General features: G+C 42.9%; 4 protein-coding genes across 4 annotated transcripts; all 4 read left to right on the top strand.

The window, feature by feature from the left end:
• The first annotated feature begins 184 nt into the window (after positions 1-184).
• Positions 185-9,238, top strand: LOC134190184 (uncharacterized). Its single transcript, XM_062658618.1, has 2 exons — positions 185-3,930; positions 8,439-9,238. The coding sequence occupies exons 1-2, from the start codon at positions 467-469 to the stop codon at positions 8,707-8,709; spliced, it is 3,735 nt and encodes a 1,244-aa protein (XP_062514602.1). The 5' UTR covers positions 185-466; the 3' UTR covers positions 8,710-9,238.
• LOC134189833 (uncharacterized) lies at positions 4,387-7,596 on the top strand. The gene has a single exon (XM_062658229.1). It carries the CDS (start codon positions 4,387-4,389, stop codon positions 7,420-7,422), a length of 3,036 nt encoding a protein of 1,011 aa, XP_062514213.1. The 3' UTR covers positions 7,423-7,596.
• A 1,240-nt stretch (positions 9,239-10,478) lies between the features above and the next one.
• LOC134190324 (uncharacterized) lies at positions 10,479-11,261 on the top strand. The gene has a single exon (XM_062658778.1). The coding sequence runs from the start codon at positions 10,524-10,526 to the stop codon at positions 11,259-11,261; it is 738 nt and encodes a 245-aa protein (XP_062514762.1). The 5' UTR covers positions 10,479-10,523.
• Positions 11,262-11,392: 131 nt separating this feature from the next.
• On the top strand, positions 11,393-13,465 carry LOC134189936 (probable serine/threonine-protein kinase drkA). Its single transcript, XM_062658334.1, has one exon. It carries the CDS (start codon positions 12,553-12,555, stop codon positions 13,030-13,032), a length of 480 nt encoding a protein of 159 aa, XP_062514318.1. The 5' UTR covers positions 11,393-12,552; the 3' UTR covers positions 13,033-13,465.
• Positions 13,466-24,430: the final 10,965 nt, after the last annotated feature.

The raw sequence follows: 24,430 nt of genomic DNA, 5'->3' as shown, positions 1-24,430 counted from the left end.
CGTCGCTAAAGTAAGTGACATGGATGCACATAATGTGAACCAGGCTATAGTATTCCACGCTTGCCAAACCTTTATTGTACTAGGGGTCATCAACACATGCACAGTCGCGTGAACCTTGCACGTGAAATTGCCTTGCAACATGGATATCGGACAACCCTAGTGTGTCTTTGGTAATTTGCTAGACATTGGATCTCGTTAGTACATCTCTATAAGGCTGCATTGAAGTCTGCATATGCAACGAAACTGACAGTCGATTAATTAAGTTTGTGCGCATGTGTACATAGTTTACACTAAACGAACAGTAAATTATGAATATTTTAGGCACAATGTTAAAACGACAATTGAAAGACTCTCTTCCGTACATTGCGCTTGGATATCCAAGCCGACATCGAGTCTTTTGTTTCATTTCAAATACGATCATTCGACGTACGTCTCGTCAAATAGACGGAGTACCATAGGCGTATCGATGACGACCATCTGTACCCTTGGTGCAGTCCTACATTGTGCGTTGCTATTGCAGCTTGTGTTTCTCTCTTCGACGCAGACAGACCAAGAACACGTCATCGCGTCTTTACTCGCCAACAAGAGTATATCTACTTCTGTCTGGCACACGTCGCTACCGAATCGATGGCATCCGTTCTCAAGCTGGACCAGCAACAGTCCACCAAGCAGACAATACGCAGCCGCGACCGAGCTACTGGACGCAAAGCTCGACGGCACGAGCAAAGAGGTGATGTTGATGTACGGAGGCGAAGGTGCCGATTCCGACCACCGAACTTGGCTGTACGACATACAATCGAATTCTTGGAAACGGGTTCGACGACGATCGGGACCCGACGGCATCATACATCACACGCTCGTGTCTTTGTGTAAAACGCGGGTTTTACTCTTCGGCGGCGTTTCGTCGTCGTCGGACAGAATTTGCACTAACGAAACTTGGATGTTTGAAATGAGACAGAACGAATGGAAACGCGTAGACGCGACCATTCACTCTCTGAACAAAAGCTTTTATGTTACTCCTCGATGTAGACACGCCGCCACGGTGGTGCGCTCGGACGACAGCCCGTGCGGCTGCAAGGAATCGATGATCGTCTATAGCGGGTTCTATCACAGTCGGTCAACGTGGCGTTCGAGTGTGAGAGACGGTGTTTCCGATGTGTGGCTGTTGAAGTGCAAAGACGACGTCTCTCACGTTTATGAGTGGATCCTTCTTAGTTCGAGTGCTCCGAAGCTCAGTTATCCGGCCTTAAGTTCAGCTTTCAATAACACGATCGTGTACTTTTATGGCGCCGCCGTTTCGGGTGTCACCGGCAGACAGAGACGTTGGGAAGTGTGGTCGTATCGAGTCTTAACGGCCACGTGGAATAGACACTCTAATTTTAGTCGACGCGCTCTGCATTCTGGACGAATACTCTACTTTTCGAATTTCGATAAATCGGAGCACCTCCTGGTTTTGTGTTGCTCTAGGCCCTTTGTTGTATTCGATCTGATTACGGATGTATGGTTGCACCCGAACGAGAGTGAGAGTGCACCAAGTCTTATGGAAACACACATCACAGTCGCCAAAGTAGGAGGTCGAGTTATCATTTTTGGTCGACAGCACTTGTCTATTATGGCTCCAAACAGGATGTGGTTTTTATCTATGTCTGATCAAAACAATTGGGAGTACCGGCCGATAAAGCCACGAAGGTCGAGTCCGGTTAAGCCTCGAATGTCGTGGGTCGGAGGTTGTATGCCACAACGAAACGAGATCCTGCTGTTTGGTGGAATGACAATCGACGACAATCAAGTTGTCGCGTTCGATAATCGCATTCATCGATTAGATTTGGAAACATTGCAGTGGTCAAATGAAATCATTGACAGTGGAGGTGAAACTAGACTGGTCTTTGCGGTATTGTCCACTGCTACTGTCTTATTGGATTCTGTGCTTGTATTCTACGGTGGCCTGAGGTTAACCACCCACTGGTTGCCTATAGAAACTATCTTACCCGTCAAAGACATTTGGGGTTACTACAACCAGGAGACTACCAGATTGTTGGTAAAGTACGCGACCGATGGACGGGAGCCACCGGAAAGAATGCTTCATGCTGCCGCAGCGGTCGATTCGCAAACGATGATCATATACGGAGGAATAACGTTTCAAATAGACGTTTCAGGTTTTGCGTATGCATCGAGTCTCAAGTTGAAACTTTTGTACGATTTGTGGAGTTTCACTTTACCGCCGTTGGATGAAGATTCGTTTAATCTGGTGGAGCAACGTGACGGATCGCAGTGGAAGGTCATCGCAGATCGAAAGGGCGCCAATATATCTTACGCAATGTCGCTTGCTGCGATCGACAACGTTCTCTACATGTACGGCGGATCACAAACTGTTCTGAGCATGAACGCCATGTTTTCTCAAGCTCCCGGAACGGTTAAGGTATCGTTTACTTGCTCGGATGGCATGTGGACATACAACCTGTCTGACAGCAATGGATGGATGCAAATACGGTACAAGGGAAATGGTCCCGGATATCGTTGCTTGCACCAGTCGCTAGTGTTTGGCGACAAAATTGTGGTAACGGGCGGTTGTAGCAATACTTTTGTTGCCCGGATTAACCTCAATACCGCTCTTCCGGACATAATATGTCAAGAGAACTCGGATACGTACGGTGTGTGGATTTACGACCCGAAGTCGATTATGTGGTTGAGATTAACGAGTAGTCCTCTCTATCACACCGATATATTGGGACCTTTCTCTGTAATCTGGAACGAGCTTCTTCTGTCGTTCGCCGGTCTTCCGACGACGCCGTTTTCCGAGGGTCAGGTTCCCGACGACTGGAGCGGATTCATGATACTGAGACCGGCCTGTCCGCCGGGCATGACGAGCAGGGATCTCGAACGCGAAATGTGTTACAAGTGTGCTGTTGGTCAGTATTCGAATGTTCCCAATTCGACGTGCACTCTCTGTCCGCACGGTCTGACAACAGAACGCGAAGGTTGCACCAGTAAGACCGACTGCAGTCGATGTGTTGATGATTATTGTGGATACGGTACGTGTACGGTCACGTTGCTGGGTCCTGCTCCTACGTGTGAGTGTCAGTTTGGCTTTACTAAAGACAACGAAGGACTCTGTATGGTCGCTACGTACTACATAGCCGCATCGGGTTTCATCGCAGGGCTTGCACTTCTCATCCTGCTTGTCGTGTCGATCGCAAAGTTTAGAAAAGCGAGAAAGAGTCATAAAGACGTGTTGAGAAACAAAGACCACGAGCTGATGGAACTGAACAGCATTTTTAACATTGACTCCAAAGAGTTGAGACTTCGAGGAAGGATTGACCAGAATTGTCCGGGTGGATACGGTGAGGTGTACAGAGCAGAGTATAGAGAACTGATTGTGGCCGTCAAGAAACTACAAGGAATACATCAGGAACTCGATCGCATCGCGTTAGAGTTCGAGAGAGAAATCGAAGTGATGAGAACCATGAGACATCCGAATATTGTTCTGTTTCTGGGAGGAGGTCGCTACCACGATGACGGATGTTTGTTCCTTGTAGTGGAGTACATGCCTAGAGGATCACTGACAAGTGTTTTAAGAAACTCGAGGATGGAGTTGGAGGACAGTCTCAAGATGAGGTTTACTATTGATGCTGCCAAGGGAATGAGGTTCTTGCACAGTCTGCGTCCGCCTCGAGTTCATCGCGACTTGAAGAGCAGCAATCTGTTGGTCAGTCAGAAGTGGGTGGTCAAGGTGGCTGATTTTGGGTCGGCGCGATTGGTTAAGGATGAAGGAATCGATCAGGAAGCGGTTAGAGGAGCGGGACCGCTCGATGTGACGGCTCCACTTCTTCGTGCGGACTATCAGTTGTCGTCAGGCATTGGAACACCGAGTTGGTGTGCTCCGGAGATTCTGACTGGACAAGGATATGGAACACCAGCGGATGTTTACAGGTATGTTCATGCATGTACTGTGAACTACACTGTGTGTGTGTGTGTGTGTGTGTGTGTGTGTGTGTGTGTGTGTGTGTGTCTGTCTGTCTGTCTGTCTGTCTGTTTGTTTGTCTATCTGTCTGTCTGCCCGCCCGCCCGCCCGCCCGCCCGCCCGCCCGCCCGTCCGTCCGTCCGTCCGTCCGTCTGTCTGTCTGTCTGTCTGTTTGTTTGTTTGCTTGTCAATACATATATTTCTTATACAAGACATTATTACAGCTGTGTGTGTGTGTGTGTGTGTGTGTGTGTGTGTGTGTGTGTGTGTGTGTGTGTGTGTGTGTGTGTGTGTGTGTGTGTGTGTGTGTGTGTGTAGCTCGACTTATTATATATATATATATATATATATATATATATATATATAGATAGATAGATAGATAGATAGATAGATAGATTGTCAAATTGAGTACTGGTAATAATGCAATGTCTGAGCAAGCAATTACTGGGTCTACTTCGTCCAATATTTTGACTGATGTTACCAGGTCTCCTAGAGGTGCTGCTTGTGCCCCAATGGAAAAAACCTCTTTTTCAGAACCTCCGGAAGTTCAAAATCTTGGTAACAATACTACCGAATTCCCTCTTCTTCGACGCCTTAAACTTCCTACTTGTGATGATGAATGGAACACTGCTGACATTTATTTTGCTTCATCAGTTGTGCCTTTGGTATGTTCGTACATCGACCCAGATGAAGCAAATGACGTCTTAGTGAAAGGGATTTTCAACTATTTCAGCAACACCTTTGGCGTTTCTGCAAGCCAAAGAAAAAGAACAAAACGTCATGCTTCCAACCTTGCTCAACGTTTAAGGGTCGCAAAACGAGAAAACAGATTAGCTCAGAAGGCCCTGCGTCGTGCAAAGAAAACCCTCAACATGTCCAAGGATGATTTGTTATCTCTTGTTGCCGCCCTGCGGAAATCTGTGAGATCTCTTCAAAAAATGAAACGGCTGCAGATGAAGGCAAATTTCCAAAGACAATCAAAATTCCAGCAGAGGGACATTTCGTCAAATTTTTGGAAATTTGCTAAACAAATCCTTCGTTCCGACCAAAATGAAGTCAGTCCTTCATTTACTCAGACAACTGCCTATGATTATTTTCGTTCCGCTTACTCTGCTTCGTCACCAAGAAATTGCTTTGACTACCCAGAGTGGCTGAAGCACAGAGATGCTCCATCCTTTCCAATGGGTGATCTTGTCATCACGGAAAAAGACATCTATGATAAAATCAAGTGTGCTCGTTCTGATTCGGCTCCTTGTCCTCTTGACCAAATTAGCTACAAGTTATTGAAACGATGTCCATCTTTGACTGTCGGTCTCCTGCACATCTACAATCTGTGCATTCAGCAATGCAGAGTTCCAAGACTATGGCAGTGTGCTGTCATAAAGTTAATTCCTAAACCAGGAAAAAGTATCCCTTCTGACCCGTCTACCTTCCGACCAATTGCTTTGACTTCTGTAGTTGGGAAGGTGTTCACGTCATTCATCAAAGACACTCTGTTTAAGCATCTCATATCTAATGGATATCTGGATACATCGATCCAAAAGGGGTTCATCAATCACGTCAGCGGGTGTCAAGAACATCAGTTCAAATTGGTGGAGGCTATCAGAGATGCGAAAGCCAATCAGCGGCTTCAAACCATTCTATGGATTGACTTGCGTAATGCTTTTGGAAGTGTTGATCATAATTTAATCCGCTTTGCAATGTCCCATTACAATTGTGGTGATATGGTGACAAATCTCATTTCCAATATATATTGTGGTCTTCGCGCAGTCATTTGCACAGATGACTGGTGTACTTCCAATTTTCCTTATGAGGTCGGTGTATTTCAAGGGGATCCTCTGTCAGTGGCTATTTTTGACATGGTTTTCAACCTTTACACTGATGCTTTAGAATCTCTCGCTCCAACTTGTGCCTATCAGTTTTCGTCAGTGGCTCAAAACTCTTTCTTGTGTAGTTTTGCTGATGACGCTGTCGTAGTCACAAGAGGTCCACATGAAATTAATGCTGTGTGCAAGCGAACAGACCAATTCCTCGAATGGTCTGGCCTAGAAGTCAATGCAGCAAAATGTTCAACTCTTTCACGTCGGAGGCTGATTCATCCAACTGTCTTTGACCCGGAAATCTCTATACAAGGGCAAAAGATTCCATTCTTGTCACACAAGAAAAGCTACAAGTACTTGGGTCTTCCAATTGCGTCTGATCTGTCTCATGCCGACATTTCAAGAGAGCTTCTGGAGACTACTAAGAATTTATTGAATAAAGTCGATCAAACAGCCGTTTCCCGAATGAATAAATGTCTTCTCTATAAGAGAGCGGTGCTACCGCGGCTTTCATGGTTACTGAGCATTGCATCTATTCCTTTGTCATGGATCGAGCAATCATTGGACAGTGTAGTCACGAAATTCTTAAAAAAATGGGTCGGTCTTGCTCATTCAGCAGCTGTCTCTCGCCTTTTCCTTAACACCAAGAACGGCGGCCTCCAACTTGGCCAACCGTCAGATTCTTTCAAGAGACTACAGTCTTGCAACCTGCTTCGATTTACTAAATCAAATGACGAATGCTTGAGAGCCCTGGCAACTATAAAGATTTCAAGAGAGACTGAGTTGTCATCAACCAGATTTAGTGCCGGCAGTTTCTTGGCAACTCTTGATACTTCGCCTGGGTGCCTGCAATCAAAAATAAAGAACATCAAAAAGACGATTACGGAATCATCAAATAATCGTCATTTGTCACATCTTACCTCCCTGTCTGTACAAGGTCAAGCGGCTCGATTCAAGGACGTGGAAGCTGAGCACTTTGCCTTGTCCCTAAAATCTCTACCCGATGACTTGTTCAAATGGGCAATAAATGGGCTCCAGGACACCCTCCCATCAGCAACCAACTTACAGTTGTGGAAGAAAATTTCGTGCAATCAATGTCCTCTCTGTCACCAACCCCAATCGCTGTGCCACGTGCTAAATGCATGTCCCAGTCTACTTGATCGAGGTTTGTACAAACAGAGACACGACAATACGCTGAGACTATTTGTGGACTTTCTAAAACGTCATCTTAGTCAACAGTTTTCCATAGTAGCCGACCTACCAGAATCAGTATACAATTTTCCTGTCGATATAACCTGTACCTGCCTTCGTCCAGACATTGTTGTTTGGAATGCCGTCCTCAAAAAGGCCTGGATGCTTGAGCTGTCGGTCCCATTCGAAACAGTCGTGGAAGAAACGAAGGCCCGGAAAGAACGCCGCTATGCCCAACTTGTCAAAGATGCTAACCATCAGTATAAGACGGAGCTTTTGCATCTCTTGGTTGGGTCGAGAGGATTGATTTTTCCTGAAACTCGACGAGCAGTCTGCATGTTGTGCAAGCCTCTTCAACGCGACTTGGACGATCTGTTTCAAGCTGTCATTCATTCCACCCTGAAAGACTCTTTTCGATGCTGGTTGGCAAGAAGAGACAACATCTCTTAACTTAAAAGTGTTTTTTTGTTGTTGTAATTTCTGCTTTTAATCATTTGTGATGTATAGTCTTCGACTGGACCTCTACATAGCACTCCAGAACTCTACTTCTGTTATAGTGCTACCAGTCCTGTAGACGCTTATTGTACTGTATCGTTCGGTATATTACAATAAAGGACCTTCCATAGATAGAGAGAGAGAGAGAGCGTGCATTTAGAGAATAGTAACATCTGGGACGTTTGGGTCATGTCCAAGTACGGAATGGGCACAGGCGTAATTCCCTTAGGGAAGGAACTCACACGCAATTGCATCCCTCGACTCAGAAGTATAAATGAATACCTGGTCATTGACTGGGGGTGGACAAGACCGCTGCATGGGGACAAGACCGCTGGCTTGGCAGAACAAAATCATGTGCACGCAACACTGGTACGTGAGGGCTTGAGGTCCAGTCCCGAGCCTGCGCTAAAGTCAGTGCCCTTGGGTAGTCTGGCCAAGCACCTAGGGGTACATCAGTGCGGCCTGAAACTCCGAGTAGCGCCGGAGGCTTCACCTAGAAATAGGGATGCTATCTTCAGTACAGAATCGCGTATCCATTTGTCCAGTGTGTGTGTGTGTGTGTGTGTGTGTGTGTGTGTGTGTGTGTGTGTGTGTGTGTGTGTGTGTGTGTGTGTGTGTGTGTGTGTGTGTGTGCGTTTCTGTGTGTGTGTGTGTGTGTGTGTGTGTGTGTGTGTGTGTGTGTGTGTGTGTGTGTGTGTGTGTTTCTGTGTGTGTGTGTGTGTGTGTGTGTGTGTGTGTGTGTGTGTGTCTGTGTCTGTGTCTGTGTCTGTGTCTGTGTCTGTGTCTGTGTCTGTGTGTGTCTGTGTCTGTCTGTCTGTGTGTGTGTGTGTGTGTGTGTGTGTGAGCGTGTGTGTGCGTGCGTGTGTCTGTGTCTGTATGTCCTGTCACAATACCTAAACGATTTAATATAAATAATGTAGGATAACTGTAAATTGTTTTATTTCGCTGTTTACTAGCTGTTTACGTTTTAGTTTTGGTATTGTGATGTGGGAGATTTGGTCGAGACAGATTCCGTTTGACGACCTCACACTTCAATCCGTTCTCGATTTGAAGACAGCCGTCCTGAGTGGAGTCAGGCCAAGCGTGCCACTGGACGAGCACACCGACTACGTCGAACTAATGCGAGCCTGTTGGTCGAGCGACAGTAGTTCGAGGCCTACGTTTTGCAACGTCGTCGTTAGACTGGAAGGAATGAGCGAAAACTGTTGTCTCGTTAGTGAGACAGAGACCACCTTCAAGTAGTCGTAAAATTGATGGTGGTTATGAACATATCTCAGATGGTGGAGAACTTAATCTAATAAAATACTTTCTGTAGGGCTCGAGATCGTTTTGATGCCGATTTTGGCCATCTACTTAGGTTTCTACTGTACTGTACCAGGAGCAGTTCTGAAGTCTAGTCTCTACTCAGACTAATGTAAACGTGGTGTTATGACGCATTTCACACTCTGATGTCATTGGTCTCGTTGCTAGATCATGACACCTCAGGTAGTATCAACTCAAGAAACGCAAACCTGAAGATAACCGTAAAGATTAGCCAATGGTTGAGGTTAATTCTAATAACAATAAAAGTCACCAAAGGCTAAAAGAAAATGTAGTAGAAGTAGGAAGTTATCTTCCAAGTCCAAATCCCGTCAATCTATAAAAATGAAAGAAGGTCCTTGCTCTGTCTGTCTGTCAACGCAAAACGGCAAGAACGGTTGACGGATAGGTCTGAAAATTATATCAACGAGGTAACTTCTAACGGACAATAACATTGGGTAATGCGTTGGATGTCCGACTTAATTGGGTCCCCCTTTGAGGCTATTCTACACTCACTCGCGAATTTCGACAGCGTACGTATCTCCACCAGATTTTGATTGCCCATTCCTGACCTCGGACGATACGAACGAAACTTGTCGTTTTTTGCCGACAACGTCAAAAAAGGCGAGATACTTTTAGTATATCCGGAACTTTAATTAAACATAGGCCTACATCTGAATTGTTTGCCTGTGGACGCGCGACGAATAGCTGTCACGTTTGGTTCGCCTGTTTGCTGCAACGGCAGCAACGTCTTTGAGTGACAACAACCAGGAGTCACAGATTACATAAAATGGAGCGCACTCGGTTACATTTAGATTTACTTCAACGAGACATTTGATATATACGTGTTCTTAAATTATCCGGGAGATTGTGTTGTTTCCAACAGTATTTTGGAATTTTCCTCTATTTGTTCGAGCAAACCCGGGCAATTTGCTAGTTAACTATACGTAATGTAAATACCCCCATGGACCCCACTATAGTAACAGACAACGTCCGCAGTCTACGGAACTCTAATCTTCTTAAATCTTTTGTTGTCTGAAAAATTCACATGCACACTAGTAGTTTCCAGATTTCTACCCTGGCTTCTCTCTGTTCTAGTTTCCGGCGTACATCCAGTTTTCTCCAGCGTTTTCGGACTGAATGACGAAACGACTGCCACTTGTGATGGCGAAATAATAGCAACACTTCGATAGGGACGAGACAATGTTAGGCTTCTACGCACACTGCCATGCAAACAATTGCAAGAACTGACTTTGACCGGTAGCTTGCGTCACAGTATGTCGTCTAATTTACTCTAACATTCATAGAAACTTTTAAGTACGTCTGATCCAGTCGAAAACAACTAGAAGATAAATGGGTTAATTAGTAATGCAATGTGTCTAAAACTGGGATTACCATAATTAATTGATATGACAACTTTCACCACTTTTCAAGTTTCTTTGTGGGTGATGTCGTATTGCAGAGATTGAGCGACGGATGCACGTCCTTTTTCTATCAACATAAAATAGAATAAGGGATAGAATATCAGATGTGTAAAGTTTTTCAAGCTATCAAACATTTTGGTAACAAGAAAATGATAATGATAAATTACGGGAATAACCCAGTGAATCGTTTTTATTTAGTAAAAATTAATTAAATAATAACTTTCACTAAATAAGAATCCAATATCTGCGTCAAAGTCGGAAGATCGCTCAGAACAGAACAGAAGTAATTCGGTAGCGTTTCGACAAGACGCTTATATATCTAGATACGGAAACATGAAAATCATGACATGTTCGTGGTTGCGATTTCTAGCTTTGATTAACATAATCAAAGTGTTTCTTATTTATTCTGTCAAAGAAACGCTCTCCAACGAACAAGACGAGACGCACGTTTTACCTCTTGAATGGAATGAATATGATGCAAATCGATGGAATTCATTCGAACGTTGGAGATTCAACAGTCCGAGGGGAAGAGAGCACGCAAGAGCAACGTCTGCTCTTAGAGAAGAAAATGACCAAACGCCAAGAGAAGTGATGGTGATATATGGAGGAATACTCTGCAATGGTGACGATACAACGTGGACGTATGACCCTCACTTCAATATTTGGGAGGCACACAGATCTGCATCCCCTCAACCGCAAGCGACCGTCTATCACACACTGGTGACACTGTGCCAGAGACGAGTACTGCTCTTTGGAGGTTGTGCGTATTCGCACTCACGCCACTCTCAATGCAGCAACGAAACTTGGAGTTTCGATACAAACCTGAATAAGTGGAAACGAATTGAAACAAAGATTCATCCTCGTCATAATGACGACTACGTCACTCCTCGATGCAGACATGCTGCTGCTGTTTTACGTTATGATAATAGCTCGTGCAGTTGCAAGGATTCGCTCGTCATTTACGGTGGATTTGAGAAAAGGTCATACACTTGGACTTCAGACTCTCGAGAAAATCTGCACGATCTTTGGCAGCTCATTTGCAAAGACGAACATTTGCACGTCTACGAATGAAGAAAACTTTCTTCATCTCATCACGTCAAACCAAAACTGCAATATCCTAGTGCCGTTTCCGCCTTTCAAAATGCGGAAATGTTTATTTTAGGACAAACTGAGCAAAATAGATCTGGTCACTATTGGGAAGTATGGTCTTATGATGTGGTCGACGAAGTTTGGACTAAAGTTGGGAATACGAGCAAACGATTGTCTGTTCCTGGACAAGGAGTTTACGTTACGGATGACGGTCAATCATATCACTTTCTTATTTCATGTTGCTCTTACAGTCTTTGATGTAATGACTAGAAAATGGTTTACTCCCACAATACTTTTGAAAGGAAGAGGGTCCGCTTTCGTTAATGGTGCGGTCACTAGAATTAATAGAAACGTTTTAGTTTTCAGTGGAAGTTGGTGGTTTCTAGGATACAATTATAACATCATGTGGGAACTTTCTATAACTTCTGCTCGTGTCTGGTATTGGTTAGCAAAGCCAGCCGCTGCAAACACAAGGATTTCTTTAACGGCTACGGAAATATCATGGACGGTGAGCGGGATGGTTCTAGAAGAGAAACATGTTCTAGTCTTTGGTATGAGCTCATTTTTAGACAACAAGCAGCCAACTTCATTAAACCTATTACACATATTAGATATAAAATCGTTGTCGTGGTCGGTAGATACTTCGGAAAAGCGACCTCCTTGCAAATTTGGTGCCGTTTCTTCTGTACTTTACGACTCCATATTTGTTGTTTACGGTGGAGTAGTGCCAGCTCAATTGCAAAATTTAAAAAAATTTATTTCTCTCTCATGAAATTTGGGGTTGTTATAGTGAAGTTAGAAGTTGGGTCAACTACTCGATGAAAACAAGACGTCCTTCTCCAAGAGTATTGTGCTCTTCTTCTACAACCAGCAATCAGACTATGATTATATACGGAGGTTTGACAGCTAACACAGAAAACATATTTAACGGCAACATTATAACATTTCTCCGCGATCTATGGAGCTTTACTTTGCCTCAGCGGAATATTGCTACAAGCAACTTATCAAACGACGAAAACAATTCGGAGTGGCGTTTACTCGACGATTCTGGTCCCTCACAATCTTTTGCAACGTCTTTAGTTGCCATTGAAAATACACTAATTCTTTATGGAGGAGCCAAGGATAATGAAAGCACGATGCAATTTTCTCTTCAGTATGAGTCAGAAATTTCATTCATAATTTTTGGCAACTGCTCGAGCAAGGTTTGGGAATACGATCTGGCGAACGACAAGGCGATCGCATCGCCTTGGAGTTCGAGAGAGAGATCGAAGTGATGAGAACGATCAAACATCCCAACATTGTTTTGTTTCTCGGTGGAGGTCGTTGCCATGACGACGGCTGTCCGTTTCTAGTTGTGGAGTACATGCCTAGAGAATCGCTGACGACCATACTTGCAGACAGAGACATAAAGCTGGAAGGAAGTCTCAAGATGAGATTTGCAGTAGATGCTGCCAAAGGAATGAGATTCTTGCACAGTCAACGACCACCTCGCATTCATCGTGACCTCAAGAGTGCCAATTTGCTCGTCAGCACTAAATGGGTGGTCAAAGTGGCCGATTTTGGAGCCGCTCGACTCGTTCGAGACGAAGGAATCAGTCAAGAAGCTGTAAGAGGAGCGGCACCGCTCGATATGACCGCTCCGCTTCTTCATGCAGACTATCACTTATCGTCAGGAGTCGGGACACCAAAGTGGAGCGCTCCGGAGATACTGAGCGGTCACAGTTACGGAACACCCGCGGACGTCTACAGGTAAGACACGAGCACGACTAACTACACAAACACATGCAATCGTTAATATTTCTATTGTTTCTAATAATGATGATTGTTGCGCGTCTTTGCATTGCTTTGGTAGTTTTGGCATTGTGATGTGGGAGATTAGGGAACGAAAACTTCCTTATGACGACCGTTCGTTTAGCTCTATTCTTGACTTGAAAGCTGCTGTTTTGGGTGAAATGAGACCGACCGTGTCGGATAACGATGACGACGACTACGTCAAGCTAATGTGTGACTGTTGGGCAGAAAGCTCACTAGTAAGGCCTACGTTTTGTCAAGTCGTCGCTAGTCTGGAAGATATGAGCGAATTGTGTTTTCTCTAACTCCATATAAAATCAGTTTGTGTTCTAGGACTTAGGAACTCGCGTGATGTAAACTTGAGCGGTTAAAGTAGATAAATGATTTGTGATCGTATTTTTGACCCACTGTTTCTCCAGCAAACAAATTCGTGTATTCCAGCCACATCCCTACATGTCTACATGTCTACATGCGAAATATTTTATCGTGTAGCTTGAGCTTGTATTGACTCTGCAGTATAGCTTTGACATCCGGGATTGTAACCTTCTACCAATCAGCGGCAAAAGATAGTGAGCAGACCGGATGTAAAAATAGGAACGTCCTCTGTAGCACACGCCAGACGGCGCGCTGAACGTTTCTCTTCGGATATTAAAAGAACAAGGATAAACAAATAGTTAAGCACAAGCGTGTTCTCTAGGTAAACCGTGGTATTGAGGAATTCTGCTTCAATGTCTGGCCGGAAAACAGCTCTAAAGACACCATTTTACTTTAGAGAGGAACCACTGACGGCAAGAAGGCAGATCTTCATAATATCTTCGCATTCATATTTGTCATTCTCGCTATATCCGTAGCGGTCATCCGTAATAATTCGCATTGATTCGTTTGCAGTGGGCGGAGCTTAATCCACCAGGAAGCGCGGAGCAGGCGCGGAGCAGGCGCGGAGCAGGCGCGGAGCAGGCGCGGAGCAGGCGCGGAGCAGGCGCGGAGCAGGCGCGGAGCAGGCGCGTGAGCGTTGCACATCACGGAAACATCGCTCGTTCTGCTAAACAAAAGCGAAGATAAAGGAGTAACTTATACCGATCGATTTGTCTTGGTAAGATCTACTCATACAAGTTAAGTTCATTTTGTTGGACTTCCCTCTAGGTCTCTTTCAGACTAATATGAACGTGCTATTCTAGCACATTCACACTCTGATGTCATTGGTCTCGTTGCGAGATCATGACATCTTCGCTAGTATCGCCACCTGAAAATATCCGTGTGTGTGTGTGTGTGTGTGTGTGTGTGTGTGTGTGTGTGTGTGTGTCAAGCTAAACTATAATGCGAACCTAGAGCACAGCGTAAATGCCTTTTTATAATTTGTATTATTTCAATCAAATTACATGCAGCTTTACTATGTAACCATAGAAATGAGCCAGATAAAAATTCTACATTGCCATTACTTTAGAAAGAAACACTTCACCTATTGACGCATGTGCAGTAGATGCTAACGTAAGTTAAGGGGTAACTGCAACGCAAAAATAAAAAAAAATTATGTTGGAAATTGATAGTTCTAGCTGCATAAATGACAGGAAAATTAGTTTTAGATTTTTAACTAAGTTAAGTCTTCGCTGAGATATAGCACGTCAAAGTTGCTTCCGGTTCTTCAACTTCCGGTAACGAGTTATAACAGGTGTGGTGTAGTGTGACGTCACTCAGAGGAGACTCCACGCTAACGTGTATTGTAAACAAAGGAATTTGTGGCGAAAGAATGGTTTGGTGTTGCGTGGCTGCAGGATGCACCAATTCGCGCAAGTCATACACAATCGCGTTTCGATTTCCGAAGATCCCCAAGCTAAGAAAAGAGTGGGAATCAAAAAATATTGCGGACAATTGCAGAGACGTTGTGTCGTCCGGGCAACTGCTACTGAGTACAACGCGTCTTACTGAGTGGACAGGAGTATGCAGTAGCCACTTTTAGCCTGACTGCTTCGAGATACGTACAGCCAGGTCTATTCAAGAGCTTGGTCTGGGTTAGAGAAGAGCGATATTGAGGTCACCATTTTCCATCTACCTGCCACCACACTTCAAGGTTGCAGCACCCTGGAACCTTTGCAAAAGAAAAGGAGAGCCGTAATTGAGAAGCGGAAAGGTAAGGAAGACTCTCGTGCAAGACTAAAAGTACTGCAAATGGCTAGGAGAGGTCAGATTCTTGATGCCTTAGATGACTCGCCTCTTGATCATCATGTCTATTAAATGCAGTCGTATGCGTTACAGTATACTGTACAGTGAAGTCAAACCTTGTGTCAACGTGATTTCAAAGTACGTAGTTCAACTCATTTTAGTCTCTTTCTCACGTACAGCACTAGAATTTTGCATGAACTCACCAGTACACTGTGCCACTATTGTTGCTAGTATTCGACATTATTATCCTGCCATTATTTGAGACAACCTCAAATTAGTTTTGACAGCACACGCACTCCACACGAGTACGTATCCATCATCTCACAACGATCGCAGCTGAAACCTGTGGATGTTGTTTACTTACCCGGATGTACATCGATTACGTTGCTATCTCCTACTTCTACTTGCAATGTTATAACAGGCTATCGGGTAGCCTGTTCTCTTCCTCAGGCTTTCTCAAAGCTTCAAAGGCATTGTCGCCGAATTCAAACCTGTGTGGTCTAATCACTTCGTATACGTATTAATGGCTCCCAGCAGATCTTCTTCATCCTACGATTCATGAAATGACGGAACGTTATCATCACGTAAAAACCTCCTGAGGGCTCTTCAGAAGACTCGCTGTTGCTACCGTCGCCTCCACCTTAGCAGCGTTGCCTTGGATATGAAGATTTAGTCATTTTTACAGGCAGCTGACTATACAGACGCACACGTGTCTCCCCTCAATGACGTCACACTATACCACACCCATTATAACGTGTTACCGGAAGTTGAAGAACCGGAAGCAACTTTGACGGGCTATAGCTCAGCGAAGACTTAACTTAATTAAAACTCTAAAACTATTTGTCCTGTCATGTATGCACCTAGAACTATCAATTTCCAACATAAAAGAAGTTTTGATTTTGCGTTGCAGTTACCCTTTAGGGCCTTAAACTGGATTTACAATATGGGAACGCTTCGTCTGCGTGCGTCCTGTCACGTTGTCTTGCGTGGGAGTGGCAAGTATCGCGTCACACGCGTCGTATCATTCACAATACGATTTCAGCGCGCCGTAGACGTCGCTGCCTGAATTATTGAGCTGACCACTCGCGCTTCGATTTTCTACTAACAGAACTCTGCCGGAACCCCCAGCTTGCTCAAAATCAATTTCTAGGCGTTCTCCCATGCACGCAGGTCTTTGTACGTCTTGCAGTTGATCATCCACAAGCAAGGATAGCTCTCTACACAATCTATAAACCGCTCAACGTCGAGTACAGCGCCCAAATCAATAATCATTGCCCACGGAAGCTACAAGTGCATTTATGGTTGGCTGTGATTGGTCGGAATCAAGGTGCTACTTCCAACGCGACGCGTACAGCTTCCGGTTCGACGCTCGAATAGAACTTGGTTCTATTTGGACGCGTCGTGTCGCGAGCGTCGCGTCCGTCGAACGTCACGTCGCGTAGACCATTTACAATTTGAATTTGTACTACGCGACGTGACGCACGCGACGTGACGCACGCGACGCGACGCTCAAGCGTTTACATATTGTAAATCCAGCTTTAATAAGGCTGCAGACCGAACGCTGGCTGTGTTGCGCAGGCAAATACTTTTTTGGGGTTCACTTATACACACATCTCGGATATATAGCCCGAATAAGTTTAACTTGCTCGATCATGTCTAGTAGTTCGAAATGTGTTGTTATGCTGATTGTGGGAATTGCGCTTTCTCTGCGAGCAGTTACCATACTGAGTAAGCAACACTTACAGTGGCTAGCTAGTTAATGAAAGGAAAGTCCAGCACGGGGAATGTTGGTTGCTACAAACGGTTTTCTTTGCAGAAATCGACCTTCTCGAGAAAAAATTGATTCCAGAAAAGCTTTATGTGATGCAGTTATCATACAAGACGGCAGAGGTTATTACATTTTGCTAATTAATTGATATTAGTTAATTAACTAATTATTAATTTATCAGAATAATGTATTTAGTAACATTAAAGCACAATTTATGTATTTATGGTAGTATTTTTTAACCTGAAATGTGATTTAATAAATAGTAATTATAATTTATAAGTGTATACACACACACACACACACACACACACACACACACACACACACACACACACACACACACACACACACACACACACACACACACACACACACACACACACACATACAGACACACTAGTAACTACTGCAGAAGAACCTGTTTATTAATTAATCATGTACTCTGCTGTTACCGTGTGGAGCAATGTACGGTAGTTTTCTTTAGTTTGCACTTGCTTCCTGTGGACGTCTGTTTCCTGTAATGATGACAATGACAAACAGTTTTAAAAAGGAGCCGTCGTTCTTTTGCTTTGAAACCAGTAGTGATTCGATAGGTGGTTATTGAACCTCTTCAAAATGTTTAATCTACTGGACATCTGCAGTTTCACAATTGCCACTTGTCCATGCTTCTAAAGTAAAGTTGCTTGTTTCAGCTCCTAGAAAACTTTCCGATTCATGCTGACAATAAGAGTCAACAAAATAGTTGTACTGCTGAGGGAGCAAGGGTATAATACTGGTAGGGAGGCCTGAATCAGATTTGCATTCTTGGTTGGCATCAAGTGGGTGCTCTAGATTGGCTTCACTGGTAGTTTGAAATTATTGAAATGTGTCTGTGCTTAAAATGCATCTCTTCACATAGACTGAATGTTGTTCTACAGCATGGAGGTTTCACTGACACTGTCAGCTTCTGTACTCTGTGAATGACTCTCATTAGAAGTGCACCAGGTTACATTAGAAACGAAAGGATTCCTCTTGCCAGCTGAAACAGCCTTAGCGAGAGTGACAATTTTCTACCAACTTTGTTTGCTTTGTCAGGCATATAGCAGGAGGGCCGATCATTTGTGGCTTTGCATTGTGAAGCTGCTGAAGAGTTACACTTTTCTACTAAAATTTTGGTCTTGAAAAGTTTTACTCAAACTTAAGCAAAGCTTCCGGCGTTCAGGTTGCTTGAGATGGTGGCTTTGGATTTGCTGAGACTGCAAGTTTTCATCAGCTAGTATGGACTTATCTATGATATTTTGAAATTTAATTTGATCAGAAAGCAGCCATACTGCTAAGGTATTCCTCAGGTAGTGAGCATAATGGCATGGTTGAAGGTAAAGTTTGAGTTTTGCTTTGTCACAATAGAAGGACAGCTGTGGTGAACAGATGTATGCCTACAGATTCTCTGGAGAAAATGCTGCAACTGCCACTAAAATAAAGGCAATAACCCCACAAAGGAAAGAACATGTTTGTACTGGGAAATTTTTGAAATGCCTTGACCATGCGTGTTTTCCATCTTTGTCAAATGTTGGCCTATGCATAGGAATCAAATCATGAATATCCACTCTTTCACCTAAGACAGTGCTTAGATAGTCCAGTGTTTGTATTAGTTCTACCAACAAGTTGGTAGGAACTGGGTATCCCAATGGGTCACCATAGAAGGAAGCTTTAGAATTCAAATCTAAAGCAAGTCCAATGATTCCTACTCATCAATGTATTTGATGCAACAGAAGATCCAGTTATGGCATCATTTTGTACGTTGACAATCAGGAATATAAGTCTAATCTTCTTTCTGTTGTTCAGAGCTAATGCTATGGATGTGTTCAACGTGAATTTGCAAACTTCAGATAGCACAAGGTAAAGACAATCTTGTGATGAGCGATTGAGAAGCGATGCCATACCTTCATGCAATGTATCAGGCAACCATCCGTCACATGCCAGTCTAGACATTTGGTAGCTAGTCACGTCACCAAATACCACAGCAGAGGCTGGCTTGTCTGACAGAATTTGTTGAAGTTGCTGTATCTTGCTCAAGTTCAAGTGTTCAAGGTTCAAAGTGTCAGGAATATGACAGACCTCGTTGAACCACTTGTATTCTTGAATAGCCTGTGGGAGGACACCACTTAGACAAGGGTATGGACATTTAATTAATGAACAAACTCATTCAACTCAAAGTCTTTTTATTACTTTACGGCAGCTAGGTGGCAGAGTATTAATAATCGACATTTGTAGTTGTGAATTCAGTTAACAAGAGTAGTGGTGAGCTAATATAATTTGCGGTATTCTGGACAGGAACAAATTCCCATGCATATTGGTTAATATCTACACTGTCTAAACAAAATAGTGTAGGCACACTTTGAAAGAAACATGCATTAGCTATAGGGACTCAGCAAAGATGTGTGGTACATGTGATTACAAGTAACTAGTTTATGTAATGTACAATCTCATAATTAAATGGGACATGAAATGCTAACTAAAAATCATCTAGTCACTTAGACAGAACACTACAGTGTATAGAAAGAGATTCAAAAATTTATCTGAAGAATGAGATGCTTAATATTTTGCATTGTGTGTATAGCATGTGTGAAGAATATTGGAAGGTGGATCAGGGAAAGACATGCCAAAGTACTCTCTAGCAAAATCTAGCGACTGCTGTGACATTTCTTACCAGATTTATGATGTTTGTTTGCCAGTTTACAATGTTGTATATGCATAACTCAAAATCTTACCAGTTAGAGTCATTATCAGTTGGATATAACAGTGTACGCTCTAGATGTTGAAGAAAGTGACATGATAAAGTTTTGTGCTCGTATATACGTAGTTCCATTTGTGGTCAGTTTGAGCATGGCATAAGATACTGTGAAAAAGAGAAAATTGTGGGGAATCATGCGGTTTTGTGCGATTGAAGCTCATCGCAATTCCACATATAACATCATAATTTGAATTTGTAGCCATTATCCCAGTTGCAGTAGACCATAGTAGAGTGTGAGTACTGTAATAGATTGAAGGTCATTGAAACTTCGGTTACATAAATATTATTTTTGTATCACAAGACTGATCAAAAGCTAGAACATATTTTGGGGAAACCAGCTGTGGCATGTGCAAAACACATTCTCATCCCATACATCTCTGTATGGCTAATAGCTCAAGTGGTATGTCATACATTTGATGAACAAGCAGACATAATCTCTTACTCCCCAAGTGACTTGTGAGGTATTTAACAACGTACATGCATCATCAACTGCTCCATCTCATCATAGTAAAGAAACGCCGCCTATTGGTATTTATCAAGTTTTGAAACCAGAATTACTGATTTAACAGCTAACCCTCATATATGGAGCCCTATCTGAGAGCAACTTCCAATCTAACAGCCAGGGACAGAACAAATGGCAGATCGTTCAAGTGAGCTTTATAGATATAAATAGATACACACATGATGTATGCAAATTTATTCAGAAATCCCTTTCAGCATGGCTGGTCTCCCCAAAGATCCTGCAAATAATCTATCAAATTTACTAAGTACAATAGCTGAAAGCACTACGAGTCAAAACGCAATGCAGCTATACAAACTTAGCTGCACTCATTTCTTCAGAAAACTGGTCACGGCAGCTCCCTGAAGAAAAGGCACTTTCTGCATCTCGAAAGATGAACTAAAAATTCCTACTTACGAGTGCAGTACATACAACTGAGACATTGCATGCAAGTACCTTATCGAGATCCAGAAAATGTTAATTAATCAAAACATAGGTGACTTATGCCTAGACCACACATGTAATTCGTCTTCTGGCAGGTGCAATAATGGAAGTTATCCAGGTTACTCATCTAGAATCTGCAACAACCAGCATAAAGAAGTTACTTTGACTCTATTTACAATATTGAATGTGTTAATTAATCAAAGAAAAGAAAATGTATTAAATCAATAAATATTAACTGCAATAATCAATCAACATTTACTATATAAATCAATAAATATTGATCACACACAACATCTAGTACTAAAACTCTAGTCACTAATCAATATTGACCATATAATTAATAAACAGTGACTGTAGACATCAATCAAAACTTCCACCACTAAATATTAGCTCGATCACCACTACATATTAACTGAATTCGCAACAACAAATGTCCTGGATTGTTCATATTCCTTGATATAAAGAGAGGAACAGATTGTAGTTAGAGTGTTTAGAATGAGTGTTCAGAACAAGTTATTCCTTTTTTTCTGTCCAGCAAACTGTGCACCCACTAGAGAAATAGGCATCTTCATTTGTGTGTGTTTTAATTTTATTGTTAAATGGATCATGCATTGCTTCTATATATTCTAGGCTAATGAAAAACTGCGTTCTGTGGCAACAGACTGTCTAGATCAACAACTTCCTGTAATCCTGCCTGTTTGCCATACATTTCTTATGCAAACAAATTAATTGCAGAGTACATGATTAGTATAAACAGGTTCTTCTGCAATAGTTACTAGTATGTATACATATATACACACATATAAATTACAAATTACTATTTATTAAATCACATTTAAAGTTAAAAACAATACCATAAATACATCAATTGTGCTTTAATGTTAACTAAATACATTATTCTAATAAATTAATAATTAGTTAATTAACTAACATCAATTAACTAGCAAAATGTACAAACCTCTGCCGTCTTGTATGATAACTGCATCCCGCAAAGCTTTTCTGGAGTCAATAGGTTCTCGAGAAAGTCGACTTCTGCAAAGAAAACCGTTTGTTACAATGTATACGTAGCAACCAACATTCCCCGTATTGGGGCTCTCCTTTCACTCGCCACTGTTGCTTACTCAGTGTGGTAACTGCTCGCAGAGAAAGCGCAATTCCCACGATCTGTCAGCATAACAACACATTTCGAACTACTAGCCATGTGTGCACGTGAGAATTGTCTACCATGCACGTGCAAGGTAAACTTATCCGGGCTATAAAGGAATAAAGCGGCTGGACCAGATATGGTTGAGGCTGAACATGTACACTAGGGTGGAGGGTCGCTGGCCATACATTTGAGCGTGGCGTTGACGTTTTTTTAACGTCACTCGTGTGTCCCTCAACAGTCTTTGAGGTCGTACATTGTCCCTATTGTGAAGGCCAGAGTAGGTGATATGACAGATCCAAATAATTATCGACGAGTGGCTTTGTCATCAGTGACGTCAAAGCTTTTGGAGCATATTCTGTTAGAGAGACTAGGTGTGTCCTTGTCTTCTTGCGAACAGCAATTTGGGTTCAAGCGGGTCATGGATGTGCTGACTGCTCTTTGCTGCTAAAGGAAACTATTGACTATTATCTGTTCAAAATGGAAATAGAGCGGTATATGCCTGTACCACGGATTTATCCAAGGCATATGATCGTGTTTCCTATTATCGATTATTTACTAAGCTTCTGCAGAAGGGAATTTCTGTATGTTTTGTCAAGTTCCTGGAAAGATGGTACTGGTCTCAACCGATGCAAGCTAACTGGAGTGATAATGTATCAAGACCTTTTGGCGTGAGAAACGGAGTTAGGCAGGGCAGTGTGCTGTCGCCGTGTCTGTTCAATTTGTACATAGATGATATACTGAGAGAGGTAAGCAAGTGTGGTGATAGAGCAAGAATATCAGATATCTTTCTAGGGTGTCTTGCGTATGCGGATGATGTCACACTAGTATCACCCACGGCTAGAGGAATGCAAAGAATGCTGGACATTTGTAATGAATATGCTAGACACCACGCCTTGGTGTTTAATAACAAGAAGAGTGTCGCAATCACTTTTGGTAAAAACAAGGGGATGGCTCTTAACTGCCCAGAATTATGGTTAAACGGAAGTATATTGACATCCAAGTCAGAAATTGTGCATTTGGCTGTGGTCATGGACAGGGGCTGTGGGGACCAAGCCGCTGTTGAAAGAAGGGTCAGACGCTTTTATGGAGCGGTCAATTCAGTTGTGTCAAAGACTCAACGGATTCGAAGAAGCGGATGTCAAGATGAAACGCTTACAGTTGCGCTTTATGAAGAGAGCCACAGAGTCACAGAACAGATTAGTTGGTTCGATGTCCTGGCATGTGTACAGGCATAGTATGTTATGTCATGGTATTAATGAGGAGATGAACATTTTTAGTACTCGTTACAAAGATATATAGATACATAATTGTGCTACTGCTTGTCTAGTTACAATGTCTGTTACTAGATTTTCTGTGTGGTTCTTGTTTGTTGTTACTCCAGAGAGTTCTGTGTCCTGTCTGGATGCGAATTGAAATATATTATGTGTCGCTATGCCCCTCCATAATGGGCAAGTGGGGTTTTTACCCCCATCTGGGCGCCCACCAACCTGACAGGTGTTATTATATATATATATATATATATATATATATTCGGGATGTGTGTGTGAAGTAGACCCAAAATTATTTGACGATATTTGGGGGCGGAGCTTCTAGAGCATGCGCAGTCTCGAGGGTAACACGCACCCTTTGCCGATCTTGCAGTACACAAAGTCTACGTTTCCGGGTCTGCTTCTTAACCGTAGATCATCTTGCCGTTGTCTAGGCTTTGTAAGTAAGTTTACTACTTACTATTTCGTGCATCTTGTGAGCCTGCGTAGAGACGCGTAGGAAGCCATTTCTTGAGTACGGCTTCTCGAGGGTACGAGACTACTGTTCAAGCTGAAGTCGCCTGATTCACACTCTGAACAGATATACGTGGAGTGGAAGCACAGACTATTCATTGCCTAGAGATGAGTTAGTTTTGGTGAGTGAAATCATGCCACCCGAGAACCCATTTCGGGTAACTGGCCAAACATGTAGGCGTTCCGCGTTGTTTCTGGACAGTCTAGCTTGCTTCTGTATTGTGTGATTGGTCAAGCCGACGTTCTTACTGTGATAACTTGCACTCGATAAGTACACTGAGGCGGATGAGAGCACAGTACACGGACTCTGTAGTCAGTTTACAATTAGTACTGCCAGTCTACAAGTCCCAGCAACAGTTATGTCTACAGTAACACAACACATACTCACTATTCCATAGCTGTAATGTCTAAATCAGAAAGCAGAGACTGTTCTACCTCATCTGCAGTTGATCAAGACATGTGTATAGTAGTGATCTCAAAATTGAAGATGTTAGTTGTCAAAAATGTTACTGAGGCGCTGAAGCTGATGGTTTACGTCCGATAATTGAACAGCAAGCAAATGAAATAGCGGAACTTTAAAGCAAGATTAGAGTTCTCGAGCAAGATCTTGTATCTGCAGAGTCTGAGTTGCAAGGAAAGGCATTCTCATGATAAAATCAAGTCTTACTCAGGTTTAGTGTAGAGAAATGTGCTCGATACAGTGCGGAGTTCGACTGAAAGCAGCCAAGACAATTTCTCTGTATAGCAAACAAAGAATCAGGCCAAGGTACATCAAGTGATGTGTAAGC

Source organism: Corticium candelabrum, chromosome 14 (assembly GCF_963422355.1).
Source record: "Corticium candelabrum chromosome 14, ooCorCand1.1, whole genome shotgun sequence".
In the NCBI taxonomy this organism is placed as follows: Eukaryota; Metazoa; Porifera; class Homoscleromorpha; order Homosclerophorida; family Plakinidae; genus Corticium; species Corticium candelabrum.
This window is presented reverse-complemented; position numbering and strand designations above follow the sequence as displayed.